The sequence below is a fragment of the Xiphophorus couchianus genome, chromosome 12 (genome assembly GCF_001444195.1).
Source record: "Xiphophorus couchianus chromosome 12, X_couchianus-1.0, whole genome shotgun sequence".
In the NCBI taxonomy this organism is placed as follows: Eukaryota; Metazoa; Chordata; class Actinopteri; order Cyprinodontiformes; family Poeciliidae; genus Xiphophorus; species Xiphophorus couchianus.
Window position 1 is genome coordinate 23,037,039 of NC_040239.1, and position 25,950 is coordinate 23,062,988.

At 39.9% G+C, this 25,950-nt stretch overlaps 1 protein-coding gene across 7 annotated transcripts; it reads right to left on the bottom strand.

Annotated features, from left to right (window-relative positions):
- Window positions 1-610: 610 nt before the first annotated feature.
- On the bottom strand, window positions 611-25,750 carry LOC114154729 (rabphilin-3A). 7 transcript variants are annotated; one of them, XM_028034076.1, is made up of 20 exons: window positions 25,460-25,749; window positions 16,529-16,642; window positions 14,218-14,300; window positions 14,090-14,101; window positions 12,268-12,393; window positions 11,961-12,090; window positions 11,710-11,793; window positions 11,433-11,586; window positions 11,315-11,359; window positions 8,602-8,784; window positions 7,056-7,223; window positions 5,278-5,357; window positions 5,062-5,136; window positions 4,544-4,653; window positions 4,330-4,456; window positions 4,169-4,225; window positions 3,905-4,059; window positions 3,709-3,790; window positions 3,502-3,598; window positions 611-2,728 (listed from the first exon to the last, which is right to left on the bottom strand). In XM_028034076.1, the coding sequence occupies exons 3-20, from the start codon at window positions 14,289-14,291 to the stop codon at window positions 2,598-2,600; spliced, it is 1,890 nt and encodes a 629-aa protein (XP_027889877.1). In that variant the 5' UTR covers window positions 14,292-14,300; window positions 16,529-16,642; window positions 25,460-25,749; the 3' UTR covers window positions 611-2,597. The 7 variants fall into 7 exon arrangements, with proteins under 7 accessions (XP_027889877.1, XP_027889881.1, XP_027889876.1 ...); XM_028034080.1 differs by lacking the exon at window positions 16,529-16,642 and adding an exon at window positions 24,694-24,921; XM_028034075.1 differs by lacking the exon at window positions 16,529-16,642.
- Window positions 25,751-25,950: the final 200 nt, after the last annotated feature.

The following is a 25,950-nucleotide window of genomic DNA, read 5'->3' on the forward strand; positions in this document are numbered from 1 at the left end:
GCATTGCTGTGAATTTGGAATGAACTCAACTAACTCTAAATATGTAAGATGGCAAATAAAGTGGTGTTGTTACAACACTCACTGAAACGTTATTGTGAATGTACTACATTGATGATAATGCTTCATCTAATTTATGTGCATAATTTGGTACTCTGAGACGTCAGATGAATGTGAGAGCCCATAAGAGGAGAAGTTGTTCACTTTTCCTCTGCCGTCTATTATTTTTGGAAGATAAGCAATTGGACATTTACATGACAGCTTTAAGCAAAGGAGTCATTGTTTTCGTGCAGCTCTTAGAAACTCAAATATATCATGCATTTGTCCTGGATAATCCTCTTGAAAATAAATACTTTTGCTCATATTAGAGGCATCTTTGTTATTTGCTGTGCACTATTTCATCTTAGCACATAACGATCCTTCATTTCTACCCTCAGTACCCCACGGCATATTAGGAAAACATGCAATAGCAATGTCATTGCAGACAATTTTGGCCATCCAAGCAATCTTTTTAACGTGCAACCATAATTATATTGCAGCGACTGCTGCAATGTGATGCATCTATTCTCTGTAGAGGCAAATAAAAAATAAAATAATCAGAAAAGAACAAATATCAATTTTCATCAGATTTTATTTGTCTGTGTAAACTTTCTGCAAAACCTTTCCATGCAAAGTTATTAGCAAACATACAGATTTCAACTTCATGCACTATCTATGTACAAATACAGAGATTGAGGAACATTCCACAGAACTGGCAGAATCCAGTAGAAGGCGGCTATAACTTTAGCTCGGAGAGAAGCCTTTTATTTATTTACTTTTTTGTCGATTTTGTTTTTGAAGCGATTGATGATCACGTCATCATGATCACAGTTGTTGATGTAGCACAGTGTAGAACTAGGTCATTGCCACATCTGGGCATTGCTCTTTACTGAGAAAACAAGACACTGGTAAGCTTCGAATGTGCATGTACAAGATCTCTCGGTTAAACGCTAAGATTAATCTGCTACTCATAGACATCTTATGTTGATATGCTCAGTTGACTTTCTGTCAATCTTCTGTGTACTAGCGAACCAGTTCATCCAGATTAAACCTTAGTAATCATAGTCATGCAGCGTATGGCCTCCATATCAGTAGGAATGTCATGGTGAAAACTGTAAACATTAATGAAGGTACAATAGTATTTATTTCTAACAAAGTGTAAATATATGTATAGACAGATAGTGATATATCTATCTATATATATATATATATATATACATCTTTAATCACAAGACATTTCCATGCATAGAATTTTTTTTTGTCTTTGTTGTCACACTGGAATAACTTGCAGACAATTTACTGTATAAATAGAGGTCATTCCACTGTGTAAGGTGTGCTTTCCTTGATTTGCTTTAATTAGTGAACAAACACTCACTTAAGCCTTGGATAATCAGGGAGTGGAAGAGAGCGAGACAGGGGGGAAAAAGGGGAATGTTCGGGGTAAAAGCGGGCTAAGAATGCCCCAGGCACATGAGAGTCACAAGCACAGTGCATGCAGATATAGACTGCACATACTTTAGACATGACTTGCTCCGTCTTCTCTCTTCTGTAAACATGTAGCAGACTTAACCATGTGTATTCAATGTAAACAGTGCAGTAAAAAAAACCCTCTGAGGTGTCAGAGTGAACCGCGAGCTTTGAACGAGCAGAGGTAGCAGGACGTGATTCTATTAGTTTTCTCTTCTTTTCTTTTTTTTTCCCAAAGAAACTAAATGAAAGATCAGAATCTTGGATCGCTTTCCGGTTTCTCTTAACACATAGTTATTACGCCCTACAAACGTAAAATAGCACACACATCTTGAATAACACTACAGAAAAACTCCTGTCAAACTATATAAGTGTGCTAGAATATATATATATATATACATTTTTTTTAAACCACAAATTAACAGCAACTCATTACAGATTTTTCTAGCTCATGGTTCACTCACGTATGAATCATCTGTTGTATCAGATGTCTATCCTATCCTGAGCAATGTATCATTATGTAAACATTTCTTTGTGGAAATATACAATATGTTCATACAGCTGAGTTATTTTAAGGTGCAGCTGTGGTCTGGCATGCTTATAGAGCTCTATATGTTTCACATGGCAATTAAGTCATGAATTTGAGTTGTGGGCCCAGTTTGAGGCCTTCGTGGGCTTAGGCGATGGTTCTGATGCCATAACATATTGTTTTTCCTGATCTGTTCCAGTGCAATTCACGCTTCATTTACTTCAGTGAAGAATGTGTCACTACGAAGCATTTCTGAAGGCCTTTTTTGTTGTTGTTGCAGCATTTTCCATAACGTAACAGTTCGTTTGGGTCGTGTTACTAAAACTTTAGATTCCTTTGCACAACGTGATTTGTGCCAGAAGCAAATTGTGTATCGGTGACCAAGCCGCTACTATAAAAATAGGGGATTATACGGGAGAAGGAAGAAACAGTGCCTGCGTGTTTGGTTATATTAAAATCTACTGTATATGGAAACAAAACAACCCAAAAAAAAACCTACATTTGTAAAAGTGCAACAAGACATGAATGCAAACTGATTAGGTGCGAGCCCATGCTGTATGTATGGTTAATCGCTGACAATGTGATTCTCGTTCACTAAGGTGTGCCAGCGCTCGATCCTCTTGTCCTTGTTCTTCAAACACTCGTACCAGTGCTTCAGCCTCTCTCCTTTGGCGGTGATGCCCAGCTGACAGCCACCTGTCAGAGAGGGGGGGCTCATGTGAGAAGCAGGTGGTGAAGCAGATGAGGAATTTCAGTTTTTGCTGCATCACAGTAGTGATGTGGAGAGCATTGCAAAAGTGTTCATATCCCTCAACCTTTTCCTGAACATTTTACCATGTTACAACCACAAACGTCCATGTATTTTACTTGGATTTTACTGTATGAAGGAGACTGAGACAAAGTAGTGCGTACTTGTGAAGTACAAGGAAAATGATATAGAAAATTTAACCCACAAGAACCCTTTTCTAATCGAATACCCCTAAATGAAATCTAATGTAACTAACTGTATTGAAGAGTCCTGCAATTACTAAACAGAGGTCAACTGTGCGTAATTTAATCTCAGTATAAATCTAGCTGTTTTACGCAGGCGTCAGAGGTTTCAAAACATGGAAGACGGTGCAGTGGTCAGGTCAAAACAATACTGAACATTCGGCAGTCCCTCCCCCCCCATACAGTGCAATTTGGTGGTGGCAGCATCATGATATGGTGATGCTTTTCTTCAGTAGACGAGTGATTAAAGTTCATGGGAATATGGGAAGAAGCTAAACACTGAGTATCTGTGCAGAATACTTGCTAGAGGTTGCAAAAACTGGGGCTGGGTGGATGTTCACCTTCCAGCAGCACAATGACCCTAACCATACAGCTAAAGCCACAATTGAAGCTGGTGGTTGTAGCAAGGAAAAATGTACAGAAATTCAGGGGGGTGCGAATACTTTTCCAAGGTCCTTCAAGGTAGATTGGATATTCACCTATGTAATCATTGGACTTCCCAATGTCATAATCCCACACAGAGATGTCTAATGTCTTCTTGGCCAGTTCACTGTGTTTGATGTCGTAGCTAAATTCCTAAAATACGATCCAGACATAAAAAAAAAAAGTTATTAAGATTTTACAAAAGGGCATGAATTGTTAAAAAAATAATCAGCTGAGATCATTTAATTTTCTTGCTTTCTAACCTCGTTAAACTCTGGGTTTAAAGTCCTCTTCTTGATTTGTGTTTTGCACTTGCCCTTTTTCCCCATGTCAGGTTTCAGGCATCTGCAAATTTCACACATAGTGCACAAAGTAATTTATGTCTTTACTGGAGTCACTTAATTACAGTGCAAAAAAAAAAAAAAAAATACACATATTTTTTTCACCGCCTCAACCTACATTTTGACATATGGATCAGAGTATCCATTAGCATCCATGGCAGCCAAGTGAACGCAGCGTACGACCCCCACGATGAGGCGATTCTGCTGGGTGCTGTACATGAGGGACATCAGAATGCGACCGCGCTCCTCTGCATCCGTGCCCTCCTTCCCTGGCTGAGACACAGCATGGGGAGAACATAGTTGAGCAGGAGTGAATATTAACATCTGCATAAACTCCTGAGGGATTTGGTCAAGTTTAGACATGCTTCCGAACAATCATTGCCTCGTCTTCGTAGAGCGCAATCCCTCTTGCTCCTCCGGCTGTCGCAGTTCTCTTCGTCTGTGTCGAAAAACAAGATCATGAGAGGCCAGATAAAAGATTCTAACAAGCAGAGGAAATCATTTGCTTTTTTTTTTTTCCTGTTAAAATTTGGCTTAACTCACAGGCACAACCCTCTCTAGGCAGACGTTGAAGTTCTTCTTCTGATTCATCTTCAGCTTCTTCAGTGCTACCCGGGTCTCGCCAATAAACTCATTGTGCCCAAACTTGTCTTCATCGCAGACAGAGAGCCTGGGAAAATCAATGAAGTGTGTAAATTAACACAGACGGTTGCTACTCAGTGGGTCCAAGTGTATCTGTGTGGGACCAGAAATTCACCTGAGAGTTTTACGTTGCATGTCTTCGTCGGTCAGGCCGTGGTAGGTGAGCGTTTCATTCCACATAGGATTGCGAGTGTTTCTCAGGGTCTTTGTACGCAGCTTGTTGGACTGATGGATGTCAGGTAGATTGAGAAAAGTAATTAACACTTTCTCGAAGTGATTGTTTAGATTGCAGGTTGACACCACAAGGTGTCAGGCTTGAGCTACCATAGATAGCTCCTGTCAGAGCAAAAAGGTCTAAAATCCGCCCTTAGTTAGTGTAATTAAGAAACAACAGGAAATTAAGATTCTAAATCTCCTACATATTATTCTAGACAAAATTATATATTTCTCTACTTAAATGACCAGTTGTTTAAAACTTAAAAGCTTAAAGCTTTACTGTACTTGTACAAAAGTGGATGGATCGGAGGAGAATACAAATACTTAATACTTTAACCAAAATTCAGAATTTTTCAGACTTCCCAGGGTTTTTAGGGCACTTGAATGTCTGGAAAAGCCTCAAGTTGATGCGTTTACCTTACTAGCCCCAGGAAGCAGATGAAGCTTCACATAAGGATCTGCGAGCCCATTGGAGTCCATCGGCTTCAGGCCCTGAAGAGAAACAAAGCATTACGCTCATCAGATCACAAATCAAGCAAGAGCAATTAAGCTAAAGTGCCATTCAGGAACTTTTCAGCATAAACCACTTGACTGAAATTGTCCCTCTGTGCACGAGAATGAGGCCAACAGTACCTTTCCTTTGAGGATGCTACATTGGAGGCTGTTGCTTTCCTGATCGTAGAAAAGGCCAAACTCAAGAGAGCCCAGAGTCGCTGAAAGAGACCCAGACCACACATAGCATCAAACAAGAAGGAGACGGCAAGTCTGCACATAAGGGGTTAAAAGTATAAATATAGACATTCCTGTGTAAATAACAGGTTTTATCTGGTGGATTAAAGGGGAAGATAAACCAATAAAGACAACAATTTTAGTCTTCACTTCATAATTTCTGATAAGTCACAGGGTTTTCTCCACTCCCTATAGAAGATGATTCTCAGTGAAAAAAAAAAAAAAAAAAATATATATATATATATATATATATATATATATATATATATATATGTAGCCATATAAGAGATTCCTATGCTGCCCACACAGGTTTTATTTGGAGGAGTTCTTATTTCTTGTCAGAGAGCTAGAGGCTGGAGGAGGGAATCAAGCTTGTGTTATCTGGTTGCAACTCTACAGGATTTAAGGTGGCTCCTGTTAAATGTAAGTGTGGAAAAATGCTTAAATTCACATTTAAGAATTTAAATGCTTGAGCATTAAACCATACTGCATTGTTTACCATATCCACAACACAGTGAGTATGGTAAACATTAGTGAGTTTTTGAAAATGCCTTTATATTAAAAGAAAGTGTGTATTGCTGAGTGTTATAATTCCGATCTTTGTTTGACAAATTCTTACAAAGCCATGGTATTATGTCATCATATATCCTGTTTTCAGGCTTTTCAGAACTGTATGAAGCCCAGTTTATATTTTATAAGAAAATAACAGAAATCATTCACAGTAATGTGTGTGCCACTTTGTTTGGACAAATTTTCATAGTAATCCAACTAATATTGTTGGTACCAAGTGACTGACTCATTGAAGACTCAGGCAAAAACCCAAACAGACCAATCATGATTAACTCACTTTTTAGTAACATATTTGTTAAAAATATGTTTGAAAAGAACATAACTTTGAGATATGAACATATTACATTGTTGTAATACCAGCAAATTCATCTTTTGATACTCCACACCATGTGTATTACTTTTATTACGCTTTATTAACCAAAACACTTCTATGTCCAATATTTACGAGAACTGCAGAAACCTGTCATTACCCCAGGACCCAACTAGTCAAACCATCCCGTCCCCTCAGAGATTAGGTCCATAAAAATATTGCTATTTCTGCCATCTTTCCTCTTTACACAAGGGAAAGGATCCAGCTCCAGGGGATTTATAACCCGATAGCCCTGTTGAATTCAAAGTTATTTGCACAGTTCCAAAGACCTGGACCTAAATAAAAATAAATTAAACAGAACTCCCCTGAGAGAGAAGGGAGTCTTTTCATGGCTTCAGGCTAAAGCCATTGATGGCTTAGCACCATTCTCTTTCCTTAAAATAGAGCTTATGGAAAATATTTGAATAATTTATGAGTCACTGCTGATTTTGTTGTTGTTATTACTGTCCTAGGCTTTAGTTCTTTTATATTGTGACGACATATTGTGTTGTAATTTCCCATTTGTTCACTAGGAGGAAAAATAGATGCATTTAAAGACAGATGTTCACAATGAATGTGGAAATGGTGCCAGAAAAAGAAGAATAGCACACGATATCTTCTTTACAGCTACAGTAAAAAAGAAAAGAAAAACATTTCCATTCACCTGTAGCAAAGCCCACATGTCATCTGTACAGAAAATGAACCTAAACTGAACACATCTGCCACCATGCTGTATGAAATGGGGCGCAGATGGTCCACTCACTGGCTTCGTCAGAGTCGTAGTCGTTGGCCTCCTCCTCATCATCAGCTGGGGGAGGTTGCTGTCGTGGAGGGGGCGTGCTGTAGGCAGCCGGCTGCTTCCTGTCCTCTCTTACAGCAGGAGGTGCTCTCTGCTCCGAGGCGTAAGCACCCACATCTCCTGCCACAGGACCTATTAAGGGAAATGACACCACAGCTAAAGCAAGTTAGTGACTGGCACGTTGCAGTGCAGTGCAAAAGTATTCAAAACCCCACAGTTTGGCCGGTTACAAACACAAACTTCAGGATTGCTCTGAATTTAAGTCAAACCATCTCCACATCAGTTTCGACCAGCTTTTCTGTCAATGCTGTCCCCATAGTATGACACTAGGGCTGGGCGTATGCCTTTCTGCTCAATAGCAAATCAATAACAATATACACTGCTCAAAAAAATAAAGGGAACACTTAAACAACACAATATAACTCCAAGTAAATCAAACTTCTGTGAAATCAAACTGTCCACTTAGGAAGCAACACTGATTGACAATCAATTTCACCTGCTGTTGTGCAAATGGAACTTTGTACAGAACAAAGTATTCAATGAGAATATTTCTTTCATTCAGATCTAGGATGTGTTATTTGAGTGTTCCCTTTATTTTTTTGAGCAGTATATATAGTGATAGACAGGTGATCAATATAAACAGAAAGCACATCTGATAGAATGCTTAGTCATTTTTCTGAACATCAATTGAGAACTGGACAGCTATGGGTGGGCATTTATAGCATCATTTATTACTTATCGTGATAAATGTCTTATCATGATAAGATTTTGATTTGTCATTGTCACAATAAAATCCAATTACTGATGTTTTAAAACCCCAGAAACATCAATTTTAGGGGTTTTTATTGCCAAGATTGTTATTTTTACTATTTTTCTCTACAGTTTGTTTACTAATGGTTTATCAATAAAAGTCAATACATTTGAAAATATGATTAAATGCAGTTATTGTATACATTCCAGTGACATAAACCACACTTTTCTGTGTGCCTGGTGTCCTAAAGAACTGGCAATGTATTTCAGGAGTATCTCTGTTTGTGGGGCTGTGATTACTCAGTTACCTAAAAAAGTGATAAATAGCTCTTATTGTCACCTTTATTGTTCTCATAATAATACCACAATATATTGTGATTAAACTTTAATGTCATATCACCGCCCATACAGACAGGATTCTGGGGGGATTTTGGCAGAGGAAAGCTATATGGGTTTTTTCGCTGCTCCTCCTAATAATGCTTTTCTTGCCTCTCCTGTCAGTTTAGGTAGATAGATGACTGAGTCTTGGTAGGTTCACAGTTACACGTTTAAAAGGTTTGCAAATTGTTTAGTAACCTAACCCTACTTTGAGATTCTCCTCAACTTAATATCATGCCTATTGGGAGAGTTTTGTCAATCTGTCACATATAATCACAATTTTAAAAATTATTCTTTTTGGGTGTTACCCAACAAAATGTAGAAAAGTTTTAAGAAATATACATTCTCTTGCAACTCTATAGAGAAATACTTTGTTCCTCACCCTGCTGGGACATTGCCGCTGAAGCAGCAGGTTGTGCCCTGGAGCTGTGCACCGGAACCATCTTCTTCATCACTACCGGACTTCCCTGACCCGCCTCTTCAGGACCAACTCCTCCTGCACCCATACGCATAGCTAGTTTGGGGGCCACAGGTGGGTAACCAGCACGGGCCTGCATCTGCGCACCTAAAAGCAAGCGTGTACAAGTGAAAACAGAAAGACTCCCAAAATGCAAAATCATCCCACCTCATCCCTGTGCTGCAGCGCAATCTGTAAAACTGCCACGTCTTCCTGGAGATTTTAATGCCGCAGGGTTTACGTTGCAAAGGGGATGACCTACATACACAACAACAAGCAGGGGGAACGAGCAGCCTGCAAGACAATCCCTCATCTTTCTGCTATATATCACACAACACAGGTAGATCCCACTGAGACTGAAATTAAGCTGTTTGACCCATAAGGGCAGCATCACATGGAGGCTTGCTCCATATCCCAGCATGCAACTCCTGACTGGCTAATTGAAAGACTTCATCCCTGTCGACAGCAACAGCGGGTGGCCCTGTCACCTTTGGGAATCAGAAAAAAAGTTGGACTATTGAAAACAGAGCACTGTGAGATGGGGTTAAATGGTAGAACCAACTGCACTATAGAGGTGGTCCATTAATGAAAGCAAAAAGAAACGTGCCATATGAAACACGATAATAAAAAAAGGCGTGACTCCTTGTGTTGGTCTCTTTTGGTTTGTAATGCACCGGGAATGCTGTTGTTAGGAAATTTGATTGGTGATTTGTTTTGGTTGACAGGTACTTAACAGTATAGGTTACGACTGTAAACAGGTTGTGTACAATAATATTGTTTAAACAAATTTCTCTGTTTCAGACAGCACCAGAGAAATACTTTGCTTGTGCCTCTGTATGTGTGTGTGTGTGTGTTTTCTCTCAGAATGTATGAGATCTGGCAATGACTCAACACATCTTAAAATAAAAGTGGCAAGCTGTGCAGCCACTTTTTTTTTACCTTTTTGAGTGAAACCCAGCAAGCATACTTTCATTTCAGTTTTTAACTCTATATGCTGTTATTTAATTTAACACAATGCTGCATTTTCAGTCACCTTGAAGTTCATTATAATTGCAAAACAACACATCTGTTTGAGGAAACTGGAGATCTAGAAGTGGTGGCAGGTGGTTTTTGATGGGGGCGACATGGCTCATCGCCCAGGGAGTCAAACTTCAGAGGGCGTCAGAAACACAAGTTTCTGGGGCCCTCTGAAGTTTGAGTTTTAAATTCTTTATTTGCTTGTGCAGTTATGTGGGAGTGGGTATTGTTGTGCACATTTTTTATTGAGAGAGCAGTTGGATTATGAAACGAAAGTTGGTTTGTAATGGACAACTTTCCACTGTGTGCTAAATTGGAGAACTACTTCATTGTTTTTTATCGAACCTTAACTTCATTTTCTGATCTTTATGTGATTCAGAAAGGTCAGACCATTCTAAAAAAAAAAAAGTGCTGTAATAGAATAACAGTGTGTTCAGTAAAGTCAAACAGGTAGAAAAGGGAGCATGCCAGCTGCCAAATTCAATAATAGTTTAGTTGTTAGATTATGAGGGTGACCTCACATCAGTTTCCAGCCCAGCACCAGGATAATAACAAATATTCTGTACAAATGTGGCACAATCACCAAATTTTCCATCAGTTTAATAGGTGCTCCAGCAGCACAGGCATACACTGAAAAATCTAGGAAAGCTCATCTTTTAACCGGAGGACATTTGCTTAGCATTAAAAAAAGAGGAAGAAGAGTTTTTAGTTTTTGTTTACCAAGGTCAAAAAGAATAAAATTGTTGACACCCCTGTTGTGAATACATTGTACAGTCCCAGTTGTCCACTTCTCATGCTCTTCTAACAGCGTATAAAAAACCCTATAGGTTTTCTTTAGGCTATTAAAGGAAAAACTAAGATTTGTATAGATTTTTCTCTCCAATACCACCCACTTACCAATGTGTGGTGGCAAAATAAATATAGGACCTAATCCAACCTTGTGAAGTAGACCATTTTAGCCAGATGGTGATAAGAGGTATTTGTGCAACATGAGGCATAAAGCGCATGTTGCAGTTTTTTTATATACCGTATTTTTCGGACTATAAGCCGCTACTTTTTCCCCACGCTTTGAACCATGCGGCCTATAGGCCGGTGCGGCTTTTCTGTGGATTTTTCTTCAACCACCAGGGGGCCCTTTAGCAGGAAGTGAATCATTGGAAGTCAAAATTGGAAATCAAAGAAGAAAGTGCTAATTTTCATTAGAACAAGCACATGCTAGCAGCAGGCACGTTGGAGAAATTTCTTCAAACTCATATGATGCAGCTTTTAAATTGAGGGCTATCGATCTGGCAGTACAGGAAGGAAATGGAGCCGCTGCACGTAAGAACGAATCCATGGTTCTGAATTGGAGACGGATTAAGGACGGAGCAGAAGGTTTTCCTTTCCTTATGGAAAATCGAGAGTGGCGGCGATACCAGCAGCTTATATGTGTATAGTTTTTTGGGTTTTTTTCAAAAAAATTGTAGATGCGGCTTATAGTATGTTGCGCTATAGATAGATAGATAGATAGATAGATAGATAGATAGATAGATAGATAGAACATGTAAAGTTATTCCTACATAAGTAATATTATATGCATATGAGCATTATAAAAGTAAAACAAAGAAAAGAAAACACTTGCCTGAAACCTGTTCCTCAGAGGCTGAAGTTTGACTCTGATGGGAACCTAAAAGATAAAAAAACACATTTCTCATAAGTGATCTTTTGATAGTCAGGGCGGTGCCTGAAGGGGCCTGTACCTGGTGGTTTTGGTTGAGCTGCTGCCTCCCTCGGCTTCTGAGGCTCTGCTGCCTCATGAGGAGCTGTCTCCTTCGGTTTAGACAACGGCATGGGCGACGGCAGGAACTGCTTTGGAAAGCCTTTGAAGAACCAGGCACCGGACCTCTTCCATACCTGAGGAGACCTTGTTGTTAAAACTCGGGGGGGGGGGGAATAATCAATGCATCATTTGGACGCCCAACAGTCTGTTTCTTTTATTTTCTGGTTAGTTTTTTTTTGCTGTCTACCAGCTCTCACCTCTCGCTGTTCTCTGCAGATCTTGCACAGCCACACAGGGCGAGTTCGACTGCCACACTGAGTGCCACATTTTGTGCACATGTTCTGCACATAAGAAGGGGACATTGATGACAGCCGCTCTGTTTTTATTTTGTTTTGTTTTTGTAGGTATTGCTGTTGCGAATGCATATTTAAAGACTGCTTAGGCAATTTTTTTATCTTCAGAACATTTCAGGAGAGGAGCTGCTGGTTTGTGCTTTTACAATTGCTACCTTTTTGCAGTCCTCACACACGACGGAGCTGACCCCAGGCGAGCCCAGCTGCTCCCCACACAGCAGGCAGCGAGAAACACCGTCCCCACACACGGTCTTCTTCATGTCATCCAGGCGGTTTATCAAGCGCCTGCAGCATCAACACAGCTAAGTCTAACTCACAATGCCACTGGTAATTATTTCGGGTTTACAATTATGCGACTCATTCGTCTCATTTTGAGGTTCTATTCAACTTTGCCCCCATCTAAAAGAAAAAACACAGGCATGCAAAAAGAACAACCTAAATGCATGTTTTGGCAATTCTCACCCAATTCTCTCCTGCTCCATGGCCTCCATTTTCTCAGCGCGGGCAATCACATTGTTTATAATCTCCTTCTCCTCATCTGTTAGGTCTGGACCAGGACCAGAGCCAGACTGCATTGTCCAATTCCCCCTGTTGGCCAAATAAAAATCCTAAGTTTATTTCAGTTTAAGGTTTTTTACAGTTCAAATCACACATTTACAAAGCAGCCTCCACACTTACACACACCTCTGGTAAGGGTGTATAAAAACCCTAAACACAAACTCACACTGAAATAGTTTTTAAAATCAAAAAATTATACACTCAAGAAGTGTATAATGTGAGTACACTTCTTGAGTGGTGAAAATCCCACATTGGCTGACTTAAATAATTGCTGTTAATATCCTCTTTTAGTAATAGTACAGCATAGAGTCTTCTATAACATTTTGCAATTTTGGAGCATTTATACAGGAAACACTTTAACCAATTTCTTAAGACGGATTACTGTTCTGGTAGCTCTTTCATTCACTCTTTACTCCACAGGCCAGATTTAGCTCAAAAGAGTGAGAAGCAAACGACAATATCCATCTATAGCGTAACGTGAGAGTCAAAAAATAAGTACCGTAACTAATATCTCTTCAACAACCAACAGCATGAATGTATAGTGGCTGAATGGAGCTACATGTCCATGAACAGGAAAGAAGCAACTGCTCAGAGTCTCTGATCATCTTGTTTGTTTAAATTCGGGTTCCAGTTGTTTTTGCTATTGCTCTGGTTGCAGATATGACCAGAGCAAGGCCCTGTTTTCTTGGAAACACTTCCTTGAATCTGAATATTGTCTTAGTGGTACGACATGTTCCGTGGTCTTTCCAGTTTTGACACGAGGTTAAGAGAAATGGGTCACTGATTCACCTCTTAATTATTATTTATTATTATTTATACCCAAGGGAACATGAACAATGTAATAAAAGTAAAATGAAAACATTTACTTACAATAAGCCTTTCAAGATAATAAAAAAATGGCATTATGCTTTATAGCAAAACAGCAGAAATGACACAAATATAGAAATCAAAATAAACTTAAAATTAAACTAAAAAGCTAAAATAAAATTTAAAAAATAGATACAGTGCTACCCAAATGCCTGTCAAAGCAGATGGTTTCTCAGCTGCTTCTTGAAGAAGCTCTGGGCTCACTGACTTTACTGAGACTGTAAAGCATAAGGGCAACAACAGTCCAGAGCCTGACCAGGGCCACCGTGGTGTCGTGACCTTGGAGAAAATCTGGAATATACAATGTTGCATCATAATGCGGCACTCTAAAATTCAAATTCAGAACCTGAATGCTCTGTGGAATGGAGAAGCAATCAGTAAAGGTGTGACCTACAAGAGCAGGACAGAAGCTTAGCAGATGCATGTTGGACAATCTGAGGATAATCCAAATATTTATTGACACAAGTACAAAGGTTTAGGAACAGACATAAAATCACAAGGAACACATAAATTAAGAGACAAGACAAAACAAAATGTAATAAATAAATAAAAATAATCAATCTCAACTTTGGATATTATTTTTAAGGGGCACCAGAAAGTGTGATTTTGCAAACAATTATCTTATTGTGGAGATTTTGCTCACTGAATATACTTTAGCTATTACTAAGACGCAACTTCCATAAAAGGATAATTTATTCTGTAATGTAACACATCTTGACCAGATGTTTCAGTAAGTGTAGAGGGTGCTCTATTCACAAATCAGTCCCTCACAGGAAATATTTAAAAATAGCTGCTTTATAAAAGCACACACACACACAATGGAAACATGCAATGCACATAGAAAAACTGGACTACTTACTGCTCTTTATCACTTTATCACCACACGGCAGAAACAGATGCAGGTGAAACAAAGCATGTCACGGTTAAACATGATGTGGCCACTCAGAGGAGGTACAGAGGCATAAATATTGTGAAAAGTAGGATCACCTCGGACGCATGCTCCTCTGCCGGTCGTTGGACACCCAGCGACCTGAACCACCGCTCATTACTGTGTCTGTCATGCTGTTCTACTGCAGAGAGGAGAGGGAAGAGATAAGTCGGTTCTGCATTCAGCAGAGGTAGTTTTATAACCTTTAACTGATTTTATGAAGAAGATGTAAAATGACTATTTGAAATTAAAGCAATACTCTCCTCAAGACCTTTTTTAGCTTTTGCTTAACTATCGTCTCAATGCTTTCTCATAAAAACAGCCCTTTCTACTCAATGTCAGCACTCCAGAGGCAACGGTGATGGAGTCATAAAAAGTAGCATATGATGACCACAGCAGATAACTACTGAAATCAACAACAAACAAAAAAACTTCAAGTCCAAGTGTTGCTTTCAGGGAAAAAAGTCTGCTTGTTGTCTGTAAATTTGCACATCAAGAACGAAAGACGTTGCAGCTTTCAGTGGGAGCACATGCCCAATTCCTCTTGCCAAATTCACTGCCTAATTAGTACCATCTCATCCTGCCAAGCTGGTTTAAACAAATTAATTCCTCAGAAATACAGGACTTGAGCCAAAACACGGGGGGGGGGGGAGATTACACCAGAATCTGGTTATCTTGGGCTTGCTACTTCCAGTGAGCTCAAAGTATGCTTACATGTATGCTTGGTTCAGGTAGTTGTGACAGCGGCAGACTGCTGTGCATACAGTGAAAAGAGCAGTGCTTTCAACGGTGTGTTAGTAACCAGAGAAGGGAAAAAAAATGCAGGAGACAGTGGTGTAAGTCTTTCAAATTTATTTGCATTGTGTAAGGACTGTGGAGATAAGGTTGAGCAAATTAGCGTGGTATGGCCAATTAATTGAGCCGCTGTAATTGAAACGCCAAGAATTGCTTCCAGTCTGCAAGTCCATGCTCATGACAGAAAGAGACACAGTAGGAGTGACTCAATTTCCCTTTTATACAGTTAGCTCTGTTGCTGATAGCTATATTTATTAGCTCCTGTAATTTAATTCTTTTTTTTTCTTTTTCAATGAGAAATATGGATTTGGGATAGAGCATTAGCGCTGGAGACAGAGGATGTTTACCCCTAATGGTGTAATTGTTGGTGGAATATTTAAGCTAAAAATTAGAAAACGTGATGCAGCTTTGATTTAAGCTGCAAAACACGGCTGGGCAGAGTGATAATCATTACAGTGGGAGACAGTGAGTGCCCTGTGCATTTGATACACCAGCACTGTAATTCAATCTCAGAGCGGTGGAGTGAGGATGATATGAAGACATCAACAGAAAATATGGTAAGTCTGCTGCATGTGCACAAGTGGCCGTTGTGAAAGGCTGCTTGAAGTCTCTGGCAGAGAGTGTGCAGAGGGAGGTTGCAGCCTGACAGAGCCCTGAGGGGAAATACTGACACTCAAAGAGGACCAGCAAACTCCAACAAGATCAACATGATGAAGTCAAAACCTCTGTTGGGCCTCAAGTACAGAAAAACTAATGATTTCTTTAGGTATGGAGACTGTTCTTAATACAGTGTTGTTTAAAAGTCTATATACATGGGCTTTTAATGTTGCATTGAAGACAATCTTTCATTGGTAGATTGTCAAAATATGGACAAAACATTGGTAACACTTTATTTGAAGGGGTGTGCATAAGACTGACATGACACTGTCATAAACATGACATAACACCTGCCATGAGCATGAAGGAGTCTTCATGAATGACTTCTGTTGTCATAAAGTGTCATTCGGTAAATAATGACAAAGTTGCATTAAAACTTGCATTAAAAGTCCATTACAATTGTCAAGTTTGCATTAAAAGTGAACATTTGGGGAGGATGATTTATAGCCTCTGTGTGCTAACCAACCAATTTTAATGATTTCTTTTAAAAAGGAGGGCGGTCAAATGTACAGCTAGCATTGTAGTAGCTTGTTGAGGTTAATAAAAGGTGTGCCAGCTCTCCGCAACAGACGTTTGACCTAACATCAGTTGTGATGTATGCATATATTTGAGCCCCCTGAGCATTTTTTTTTTTACCCTGTAATTAGGGACAATCGACAAAAAATATATACAATTTTGTTTTTCCAATAAGACATACTGCATACTGGCAAAGACCAAAACAGCAACAGCAGAGAACATGTAATGATGAGAAAGAGAAAAAATGTCTATTGATTTCTGTTTCCCTAAGTTTTACAAGGCAATAAACTCCAAAACTGAACCCAGGAGAAAATGCAAAAGAGGGTGAAAAAAACAGAAGTTGTGCCAACATCGCTCTCCTAAAGCTGTCTGTATTATCTAACATAATGCAAGGCAACATACCTTTTGATTTCTAATCTGTCGTCTGTCAGCCTCTGGGGCCCACAGATAAGCAGCTAATTAGATCTGCTATCAATAGGCACTGAGTGGGGGCTTTTCCATCTGATGCTGCTACTGCTGCATAGTCAACAGTAAAACAAGAGTCATCTGGGTTTCATTGACTTTGGATTTTATCATTTGTTTATTGATTGAGGTATCAGTAGTAAATTTTGTGAAGTTCTGGTTATCTTCACATTATGGTCCTTAGTTTCTGTGGTCTGCTTTATTCTTTTATGTCCAATCTGGTCTTGTTTTTTGTTCTTTAGCGCTCTTTCACATCTGCTACTACCATTGTGTCAAGCTTAATTTTGCTTCTTTTTTTTTTATTTTAATCTGGCTACCTCTGAGCTACAGTTAGCTGTTTGTATCCTCTTCTGTGCGCTCTGTAACTCACTGAGTCTTTTTATAATTTTTCCCAGCAGTATCTTGACAGATGACACATTATTCTGACCATACTGTAGTACACTAAAGACTCTCAAGAGTGGCCCTTCTTCTTCTTCTGCCAAAATGAATTATCCCACTTTGGTGTAATGTGATCAAATTAGGGAAAGACAGATGGGAGACTCGCTTTAGAGTTAAGGTGATGTTTCTGCAGTAGATAAGTGGACTTTCCGTTCCCGTTGGCTTACAGGGGACAGTTTGAAGTCTCTGGATGTCTGTAACACCCCAAATAGCTATCATTATCAGATGCAATGCTTCAATTGAAGGAAGGTACTGCTTAGGGTACAGCACAGTCATTATAATTGACTGTGCTGCCATATTGGGCCTCGTTATTCTCCAGGTATGACATCACTGCAGCCCTCAGACTCCATCGCCTGAGCTACCAAGACCATAAATGCAGCTAAACTGCGTCATCTGTGATCCTGACTTAGTTTAATAGTCATCTTGTACGTGTTTTCCGGCTGTAGCAGATGACTCAGTCAGTTGGTGGATTCCTCTGTGGAGAGCAGCGGATATTTTCCTGTTTTTCCTTCTTTTTTTTTTTTTCAGAAATATGACAGTGTTTTTTTATTATGCTTTCAGACATGTCTGTTTTGGAAAATGATAAATGAAACCTTGTGCAACCAACCCAAAATACACACCACGGCAGGGTGGTGCTTGATTCTCCTTAGGATTTTTTAAGCCATCTAAAAACCTGTTAAGTCATGTTTTCAGGTACCACAAATTAACTGATTTAACTACTACAGCATTCACAGTGCCTTTCAAAACCTAAAACCTCTCCAGATTATATACAACTACAAACTTTAATGCATTTTAATGGGAATAGATGATACAGACCAGCACCCAGGGAGCGAATAGTTAAGGAAAGGAATTAGTGGATAGAAAACTCTGAAAAGTGGAGCGTGCATTTGTATTCAGCCACCTGAACTCAATGCTTTAATTACATTTCTCTGCAATTACACTTTTGTGCATCCACAGAAAGAAAGTTTTGTCTATTCCTTGGTACAAAACGTCCCTTTCAGTCAGAAAGGAAGATAGCAGCTGTGAACACAAGTTTTAAAGTCCTGAAGCATCTAAACAGTTTTCTTCCAGGGTTGTTCAGTATTGAGCTCCATTCATCTCGGCCCTGTCAAGCCTCTCTGGTCCTGCTGAAGAAAAAGCATCCCCACAACATGATGCTATCACCACCGTGAGTCACCATGAGGATAATTTGCATCGGTAGTTTTGTTTTCACACATTATGTTTTACATGTTGACCCAGAAGTACACTTTCTGTTTGCTCTACATGATCTGAGTAAAAGTGCTTCTTGTTATGCGTCCATATAGTCTGATGTTTGGGGTCCAGAACTGATAGTTACTGTTTCTATATCCATGGCTCCTTCAGGTGGATGTCCTGCAGGAGTGCCATTCAGTCTGTGACGGATTGGTGAAATGAAGCTCTGCTTCTTTATGTCTTGTTGGGTGCATGCACAGATAGATTTTGTCATATGGTGCTCAGTGGCACATATGACTCATTAGTGCAGTGGAAACAAAACAGAATGGAAATGGCAACAGCTTAAAATTTTAGAATAGAATTATCCTTCCCTGTTTCTCAAGAGGAAAAGTAACGATTTTGAGACATTGCTGAAGTCAATGAGATCTGACAAAATCAGGCAGGGTGACACCGATGAAGCAGGGAATAGATGGACTGATCTGACATGGATCATTATGGACAGAAAGCTTTATGGGGGATGGGACGTCATCTCTTTTCTACTGACATTTGTCTAAAACAAACAGTTCTGCTTGGATGGATTCATGTTATCAATAAATAATAAATGCTCTTAGAAATAGCAACTTATTTAAGAGATGTTTGAGGAAAATGTGAAATGAAGGCAGTAAAAAGACAATAGTCGGAGAAATAATTTGAAACTGGAGGAGCAAACTGGAGCCCATCCATGTTTTAAACGATGTTGTTGACTATTTACTGCGGTACTGTACCCTATGTAATGTTCAGCTATTAATGCCCATGTTTTCCATCTCAGAACCAGTTTCTCTTTGCACAATCTTATCAGTATATCAAATTGTGGCAAAGTCAAAAATAATGTTGGAGAACCTAAATCAAAACAACAACAAAAAATCACGTGGCTGTTTGTATTCAAGGCTTAGACATATAAAAAATTTGTTTTGCTTTTTTTTTTTTGTTCTTGTTACATCTCACAGGTGTCAGGTGAGCCCAAGAGCAAAAAATGCTCACCATTCAACTGTTTTGACAATAACGCCAACAGAGCATTATCCACCAACGATGTTTCTGGAATAGCTTAATGAAAACTGAATAACATTCATATCAAATGATTGGTTTCACTTTAATCTAACTTTTTCCAGAACTACACTAATGTCTTGATGCACTGGTGTAAAACTTTATGTATAATTGAAGTCACTTTAAAGCTCCACTGTAGCAGAAAAAGCCAATTATTCATCAGCAGCACTCGTAATTGGCAAACCCAAGGTCCCTGCAGGTTCACGTCAGCAGTTTCTTCCGACTCGTTTTCTGATGTTAAACTGATGCCAGAATTTTTATTCATGTCAACACAGCATATCTACTTTATGTGATTCAATATTCTGGGTGCTGCAACAGATTTTTCAAATTGCAGTGAACATTTAGGTTTCATTGTATAAACACGCTGTCTTTTCCTGGTTAGAAGAGAAAACAACAATCTTGAAACACAAACAGCTTCCTAGTTCTGCAAGAGTAAAGGTTATGTAAGGTATTACTATACTTCTTAAAGATTAGTTACTACAAGACTTGCACTGCTCTGTGTAACATTATGTACTATATTCTCTCTACAAATTAGATCATAATTAATCTTTGAGGTTCAAATTAGTTTACCTAACAAAAAGCAATATGCAATATTGCAATATGTCTACAAGTCATTAAAAGACTATGTTTTGTTGTGAAATACTTTAGCTCTTTTGGTAACAAAGCATGTGTTCCAGAAGTAGACATTTTATGGTATATTAATAAATGGCAGACCAATATTAAATTGTTCACAATATACAAAAGAAACGAATTAGTAGGCACTAGGTCACAAATTGGTTATACACATCCTGATCAGCCGTGAGACAATGATTAATGATAGCTAAAATGGGAAACTCATTTTACTTTTAATGAACGCCAACATCCTGTCAGCTGGATGTTTAAGCTGACAACATCAGCTAAAAAATCATCCAGCTGATGTTGGATGTGAAACTTGAAAGCTATCTAAGTAATTTCTATAGACTAATGATGCGCCAATCCAGGATACAGCACTCCTTATTGTAAAATGTCAGAGGTAGGTTATTTATTATTCAAAAAATGACAAATAGCAATTTATTTGTCCTCAATAATTTTACTATATTGCACTGGTGGTTCGATAGGCATATGCATCAATTCAAAATATAATTAACTGCCACAAAAAAAAGAATGTTTGTATTGAAAATTGGCACAGAATCCCAAAAAAATAAAGTGAAATATTCTTTCTCTTTTTTGCCTTTATAAATACTTGACATGCTGGAAAAATATGGAAAGGTTTATGAGAAAAAAGTTAATTTAGATGTAAATCACAATCTGTCACAAAACTTGTGGGGGCATGCAGAACATAGCCACTGTAAATGTCATGGGAATGCGGCCTTTAGAGCTAACTTCACAGATTCAGCCTAGGATGTCTAACTCTTGCACATCAGTCACTCAGAGAGAGGGATGGAGGCGACGGGGTAGAAACAAAAATACACAAGGAAACCACCCACTTCCTATGAGATGGCAAAGCGCCATCCATTAAAAAAAATGGTGAGACGCCAACATGGTAACACGCTATGCCACAGTGCTAAGCAAGACTGTAAAATAATGCACCACACAACGCCCTCCACTGCAGAAAGAACGCATCACTCAGCATTTTTGAATTATTTACAGCCCTCAACCACATGGCCCTTCACTCTAAGTTCCCTCGTTAAAGCATTAGTACAAGCCTTCTGCACCGAAAAGCAGGTTTGAGTTGAAAGAGGTGTGTGTGTGTGGGGGGGTGAATCACAGAGCGCGTCAGACTGAGAAACTCCGTTTTGGGTAACAGTATGTATGGTAGTCTGTTTGATCTTTGTGCTGACAAATTATCAATGTTTTGTGCGCACAATGCCGTTGACGGGAACCATCTGCGGGACCATCTGTGAGGACTCTTCACCTCAACAATGTGAGAATGCTGTAGCGCTTAAATACACACAGATACATCCGCTAGGCAGGCACGGCTCCAGGACCTGCCTCGCTGGAGAACAAACAGGAAAGACCGTCCAGTGACCGACAAGCTACCGTGCTGCTACCCGGCCACAAATGTTGGCTCTGATCAACAGACCCACAACGGCCAGGAACTGTGTTTTCCTTTCCTGTAGCAATTCAGTGCACAGTGAGTCCATGTCAAACCCTGTACTCTACAATCAAAGGGATTTGCTTTTAATTTTTCAGATGAAATGTCCCCTGATCCTAATTTTCTTTGACTATTTTTATGTCATTCACAAAGTACTTGTGTCGCAGCCTTTCTTTAGAACTTGAGCATGTCTGAAAAGAAAAGAAGCAATAGGACATGGAGCAGTGAATTAACTGCACTCCAGTAAGAGCCTGCAGCCAGTCTCATTTTGCAAGGCTGATGGTGATTCACTCTTGTATGCCCCGAGGAGTAAGAGGTGGGACTCTGAGAACTGCTTTGCTGATGCATTGGTCAGTCAAGCTCCTGTAATTCCCTCCCATGATCTCTTCCCATTTCTGGGAAACAAGCGCCAGACCGAAGCTTTAAATCAGAAAAAGGCTGCTTGTAAAGACACTCAGCGGCTGTCCCTAGTAAACTGCAACATGCCGAGTAGAGATACTCCACATAGTTTGGGTATTCTCCACTGGCACATTTTTGCCTGCGGGTTATCCGACTCTCCATCCAGGCCTGCAGATGAACTACCAGGTACAAATCCCCCGAGGCATTTTCAATACATCGCAGTTGGCAACTGCTCTGGTCCAGAGACTGTGGGATGCTTTTGAAAAGCTTTGGTACAGCTTTTGGGACAAAACAGGATGAGGCACATTGCCAATAAGGACATTTGGGTTTTGGTTGATGTTTTTCTTTATTATAGCAATGACGAAAAACATAAATGGTCAAAAATCTTCTTAGTTTGAAAGCCATTTTCATTTCTTGGGACCTGTCATAACTCCATGAGCAGGTGCACCAAATAAGGAGCCTGAATAAAGTTATTTCAGGTTCGGTTCCGAACCCTGGACCATTTAATGAATATCTTGCCCTTTTGTCTCTGGACCTCTTCTCCTCTGGCTATTAATGGATAAAGGTCAATAGTGTCATAAGACAACAAAAAAAAAACTGTTTTAAATGGTGCCACATTTATAGGGAAAATGCATCTGTGGGTTGAGCAACAGTGTTGAGAATGCGGGTTGCACCCATGAAAAGCAGTCCAAATCTTCTGCCAAGCAGCTTTTTGTGGAGGCAGTGTGAGGCAGCATCTCCCTCACAGGAAAAACAAGCTATATGTCATCATTGGAAGCAATGTCAAGGCAGACAGATTTTAAGCAAACAGTCCCGCATCTCCACGCTCTTAGGGTTTTGAACTCTCTAAGACGTCGATGCCCACGGAGCAGAGTTTATCAGAGTCTACCACTAAAATCTGAGAGCAGAGACGCATATCTGACTTAAACTCCATTGTACAACACAACCACATTGGCTGTCTGGAAAAATGGGAAACCACCCCACAGCAGTGTGTGACCAAATGGATGAAGAGAAGGTGTCAAACTGCTGGTCCTCTCACTGAAGCTCCAGTTCGCTAAGTGAATAAATTGTTTGCCAGACTGCCAGCATGTTTTGTTTCTTCAAACATCAGTCACTTATTTGTTTCATCCAATAAATGAAACAAACAAATAAATAAATAAATAAATAAATAAATAAATAAATAAGAGTTGATAGGAGAATAAGTTGTTTGGCATTGGCAGAGAGGATTCGGCGAGCTGCACACAGAGCTGCGGACAACGATGGGGATGCGATTATCCCCGTCAACTCTGAGCAGCTTCCCTGTCTCTGATGAAGAAAAGCATCCCCACAGCATAATGCTGCCACTTCCATGTTTCTACTTAGAGATGGTGCAATCAGAGTGATGTGCAGAGTAATGCTCGTATGTATTTTCTTATGCATGTAAGTGGTAAAAGTTGAATAATTATTGTGGTCCAAAGACTTTAGAATGCATTGCAAAGGCTTTGTTTGGCACAGCTTTTGATTTAAAAAAGATGAGGAAGACTGACTTTATACTTCATGTAATACTCTAGGGCTTTAAAAATAATACAGAAAGGTTAGAGGATTTTGTTGGCCACTTTCCATGCCCCTGCTTAGCAAGAGCATGCCCACATCATGAGACTGTCAATCCTTTATTATACGGCGCAATCGGAGTGATCTCATGTATTAGTTTTCTTTCACTTGTGGCATTATGCATGTAAAACAAAACAAATAGCAAATATTTCTGGTCTGGAGACTGCTGAATGCTTTAAAAAAATGCTTAGAGAAAAAAAGGGTCAAAATTGGCTCTGAATGTAAACCGCAAGATTTTTGAAATCACTGCGAAAAGCTGACAAATGTTACTGACATTTTGATTTAAAGCCCATAACAATTATCTCTGGTTTTACCAAAATATCGCACAGCTAAGGCACATTTAATCGTCAGAAAATCGTGGTGTACAGATCCTAATCCACGTCTCTGATTACAATTTGAAAATGAAGCCACTCCCTTCTGAAGCTCTGACACAAATGGCAGAATGATGAGTCTTTCCTCTTAACAAGTTCGCCATTAAAACCTGCAGAAATGTAAAGTGTGACACGTGATGTGGACTGCATGGACTGTGAAGACCACTGAAGAGACACACCTGTACAAACTGTGGCCATGGTAACAGCAAAATCAAAAGACGACATTCGGAGTGATGAAATGCTTTTGTGTGTGTGTGTGTGTGTGTGCGTGTGTGCGTGTGTGTGTGTGTGTGTGTGTGTGTGCATTTGTGTTCTGTGTTCTGTGTTTTCATGGTACCTGCACCAAATTTAACATCTCCAAAGCAGAGCAGGTCACAGTTGCAGCTGGCACAGTTGAAAAGAGAGGACGGCTAGAGAGGAAGACATTCTGAAGACAAGGGATTATGGGTATGACAGCATCCAGTTTTAAATAATGCAGTTGGTGTGCACTGGTGTTCTTACTCCATTCCTCCATCTTTTTTCATGTTTTACCCAAATACTCATGTGTCCAAAAAGCTCTCTGCCTCTGATTTTTACTTGCTCCACATTTACTTGATCTTTTGTTCTCTAGTCCTTCCTCTACCAACAAAAATGACGACAGCCTAGCAGAAACACAAAGAAATACGGAGAGAGGGGTGTCGGCCGTTCACCATACCGTGGTTGCTCATGTGCGAGAAGGCAGCAGCAGCAGATATGTCTCCGACTGTTCATTCAGTCTTTTCTCCCCTCCCCCAATTCATCCCTGTACTTCAGGTCTATACATTGGAGATGGTGGAGGAGGCAGACTTGCATCCCCGCCTCCCCCTTTAGCTTATTTTAATTATGGTATCAGTGTCAATAACCCACACTGGATCTCTCTGGCCCTCCTGTGCAAACATCTACAAATCTAACAGATCACAACCTGTAAACAAGTGAATCACCTGTCCAGTGGCACAGCTGGAGTTTAGAGCTGCCCTGCTCTCAGCAGATTTTTTTTTTTATTTGTCTTTTTTATAAGCTTCAAAGATGTTTTCTCTATCCAGGCTGCAGTCACATGAAGCCCCAGCATGCGCTTCAAAAGAAAAAAGAAAAATCCTGCAGCAACGCCCAGGGACTGCAACAACTCAATCTCCAAAATATCTGACCGGTGCTGCTTTCTTATGTTGGATCTGCAACAAGGAAGCACAGTTTTGTTTGGGAGGGGTGGGGGGTGGGGTACACTGTACTTGCTGTGAACGATGCTGAGGGTGGAGTTAAAACATACTGTAACCTACTACACCATGAGTAATGTTCATAGCTTGTCAGCTATGAATAAACTTGGTCCAAAATCACAGTACTTCTTCTGCAAACCATTAAAGAGTCAATAAGCATCACCCCCTCTACGGGAGTAAGGATGCTTTCATTTTATTTACTCTGCTGCTCCCTCAGATTTAATAGGGGGGCCCAACATGCATACAGAGTACAGCGCACTCATTCACAAATCTATTACTCAAATGATTTTCCTCCCATTAAATTAACACAAGCAATGAAATATGTTCCGTCCTAAGAGGCGATACACAGTTCCTCGCCCTCGCTGCTCTTCTGAATGAAGTGGTGCATTCATTCAGCTTGCATGTTTAACAAATTCTGATGCCAAAAACAAAAAGAAGAAGAAGAAGCAATTCATAGGGTGAAAACACAGTGCTTCGATGAGATCGTGGAGCCTACCTGAGAATCCAGCCGTGCCTCTCTGTCTCTCCTCTCTTTCGTAGTGCTGTCAGAAAATGATGCGGACTAGATTTCTGTGCACTGCCAGGGTCCAACAACAGAGTTGTTAGTCATTGCGCATGTTGCTACTCACCAAGACCAGTGCTTCGTTTATTTATTTGTCATATATTGCGCTTGGAGGAGATGCGTTCCGCTATGTTGCTGCACACTCGCACCGTGGCTCGCCACAGTGCGTGGGGAGCTGGCTACCCTGCGTGGAAGATGGAAAGCCCTTGGTACCGTGGGAAGGAAACCCCTGGATCTGAAGTGATAACAGTATGATGCTTAAGTGGGCAGTCACCACCTGATCCAGTTTTCTTTAGAACTGTCTAAATTTATCTCCCCATCCAGACAGCACTATTGAGAAATCACTGTCAGTTTCATTGCGCATTGGCAAAGGGGTTTACAGGGGACTGGTTCTGCTTGTATACATATTAAAATAAAAAATAAAA

Coding starts and splice junctions, on each gene's coding strand:
- LOC114154729 (XM_028034075.1), bottom strand. CDS start 14,291: ATGACAGACACAGTAATGAGCGGTGGTTCAGGTCGCTGGGTGTCCAAC. Junction 11,794..11,960: donor TGTGTGAGGACTGCAAAAAG/GTAGCAATTGTA, acceptor TCTTATGTGCAG/AACATGTGCACAAAATGTGG. Junction 8,785..11,314: donor CTCTGAGGAACAGGTTTCAG/GCAAGTGTTTTC, acceptor GCTTGCTTTTAG/GTGCGCAGATGCAGGCCCGT.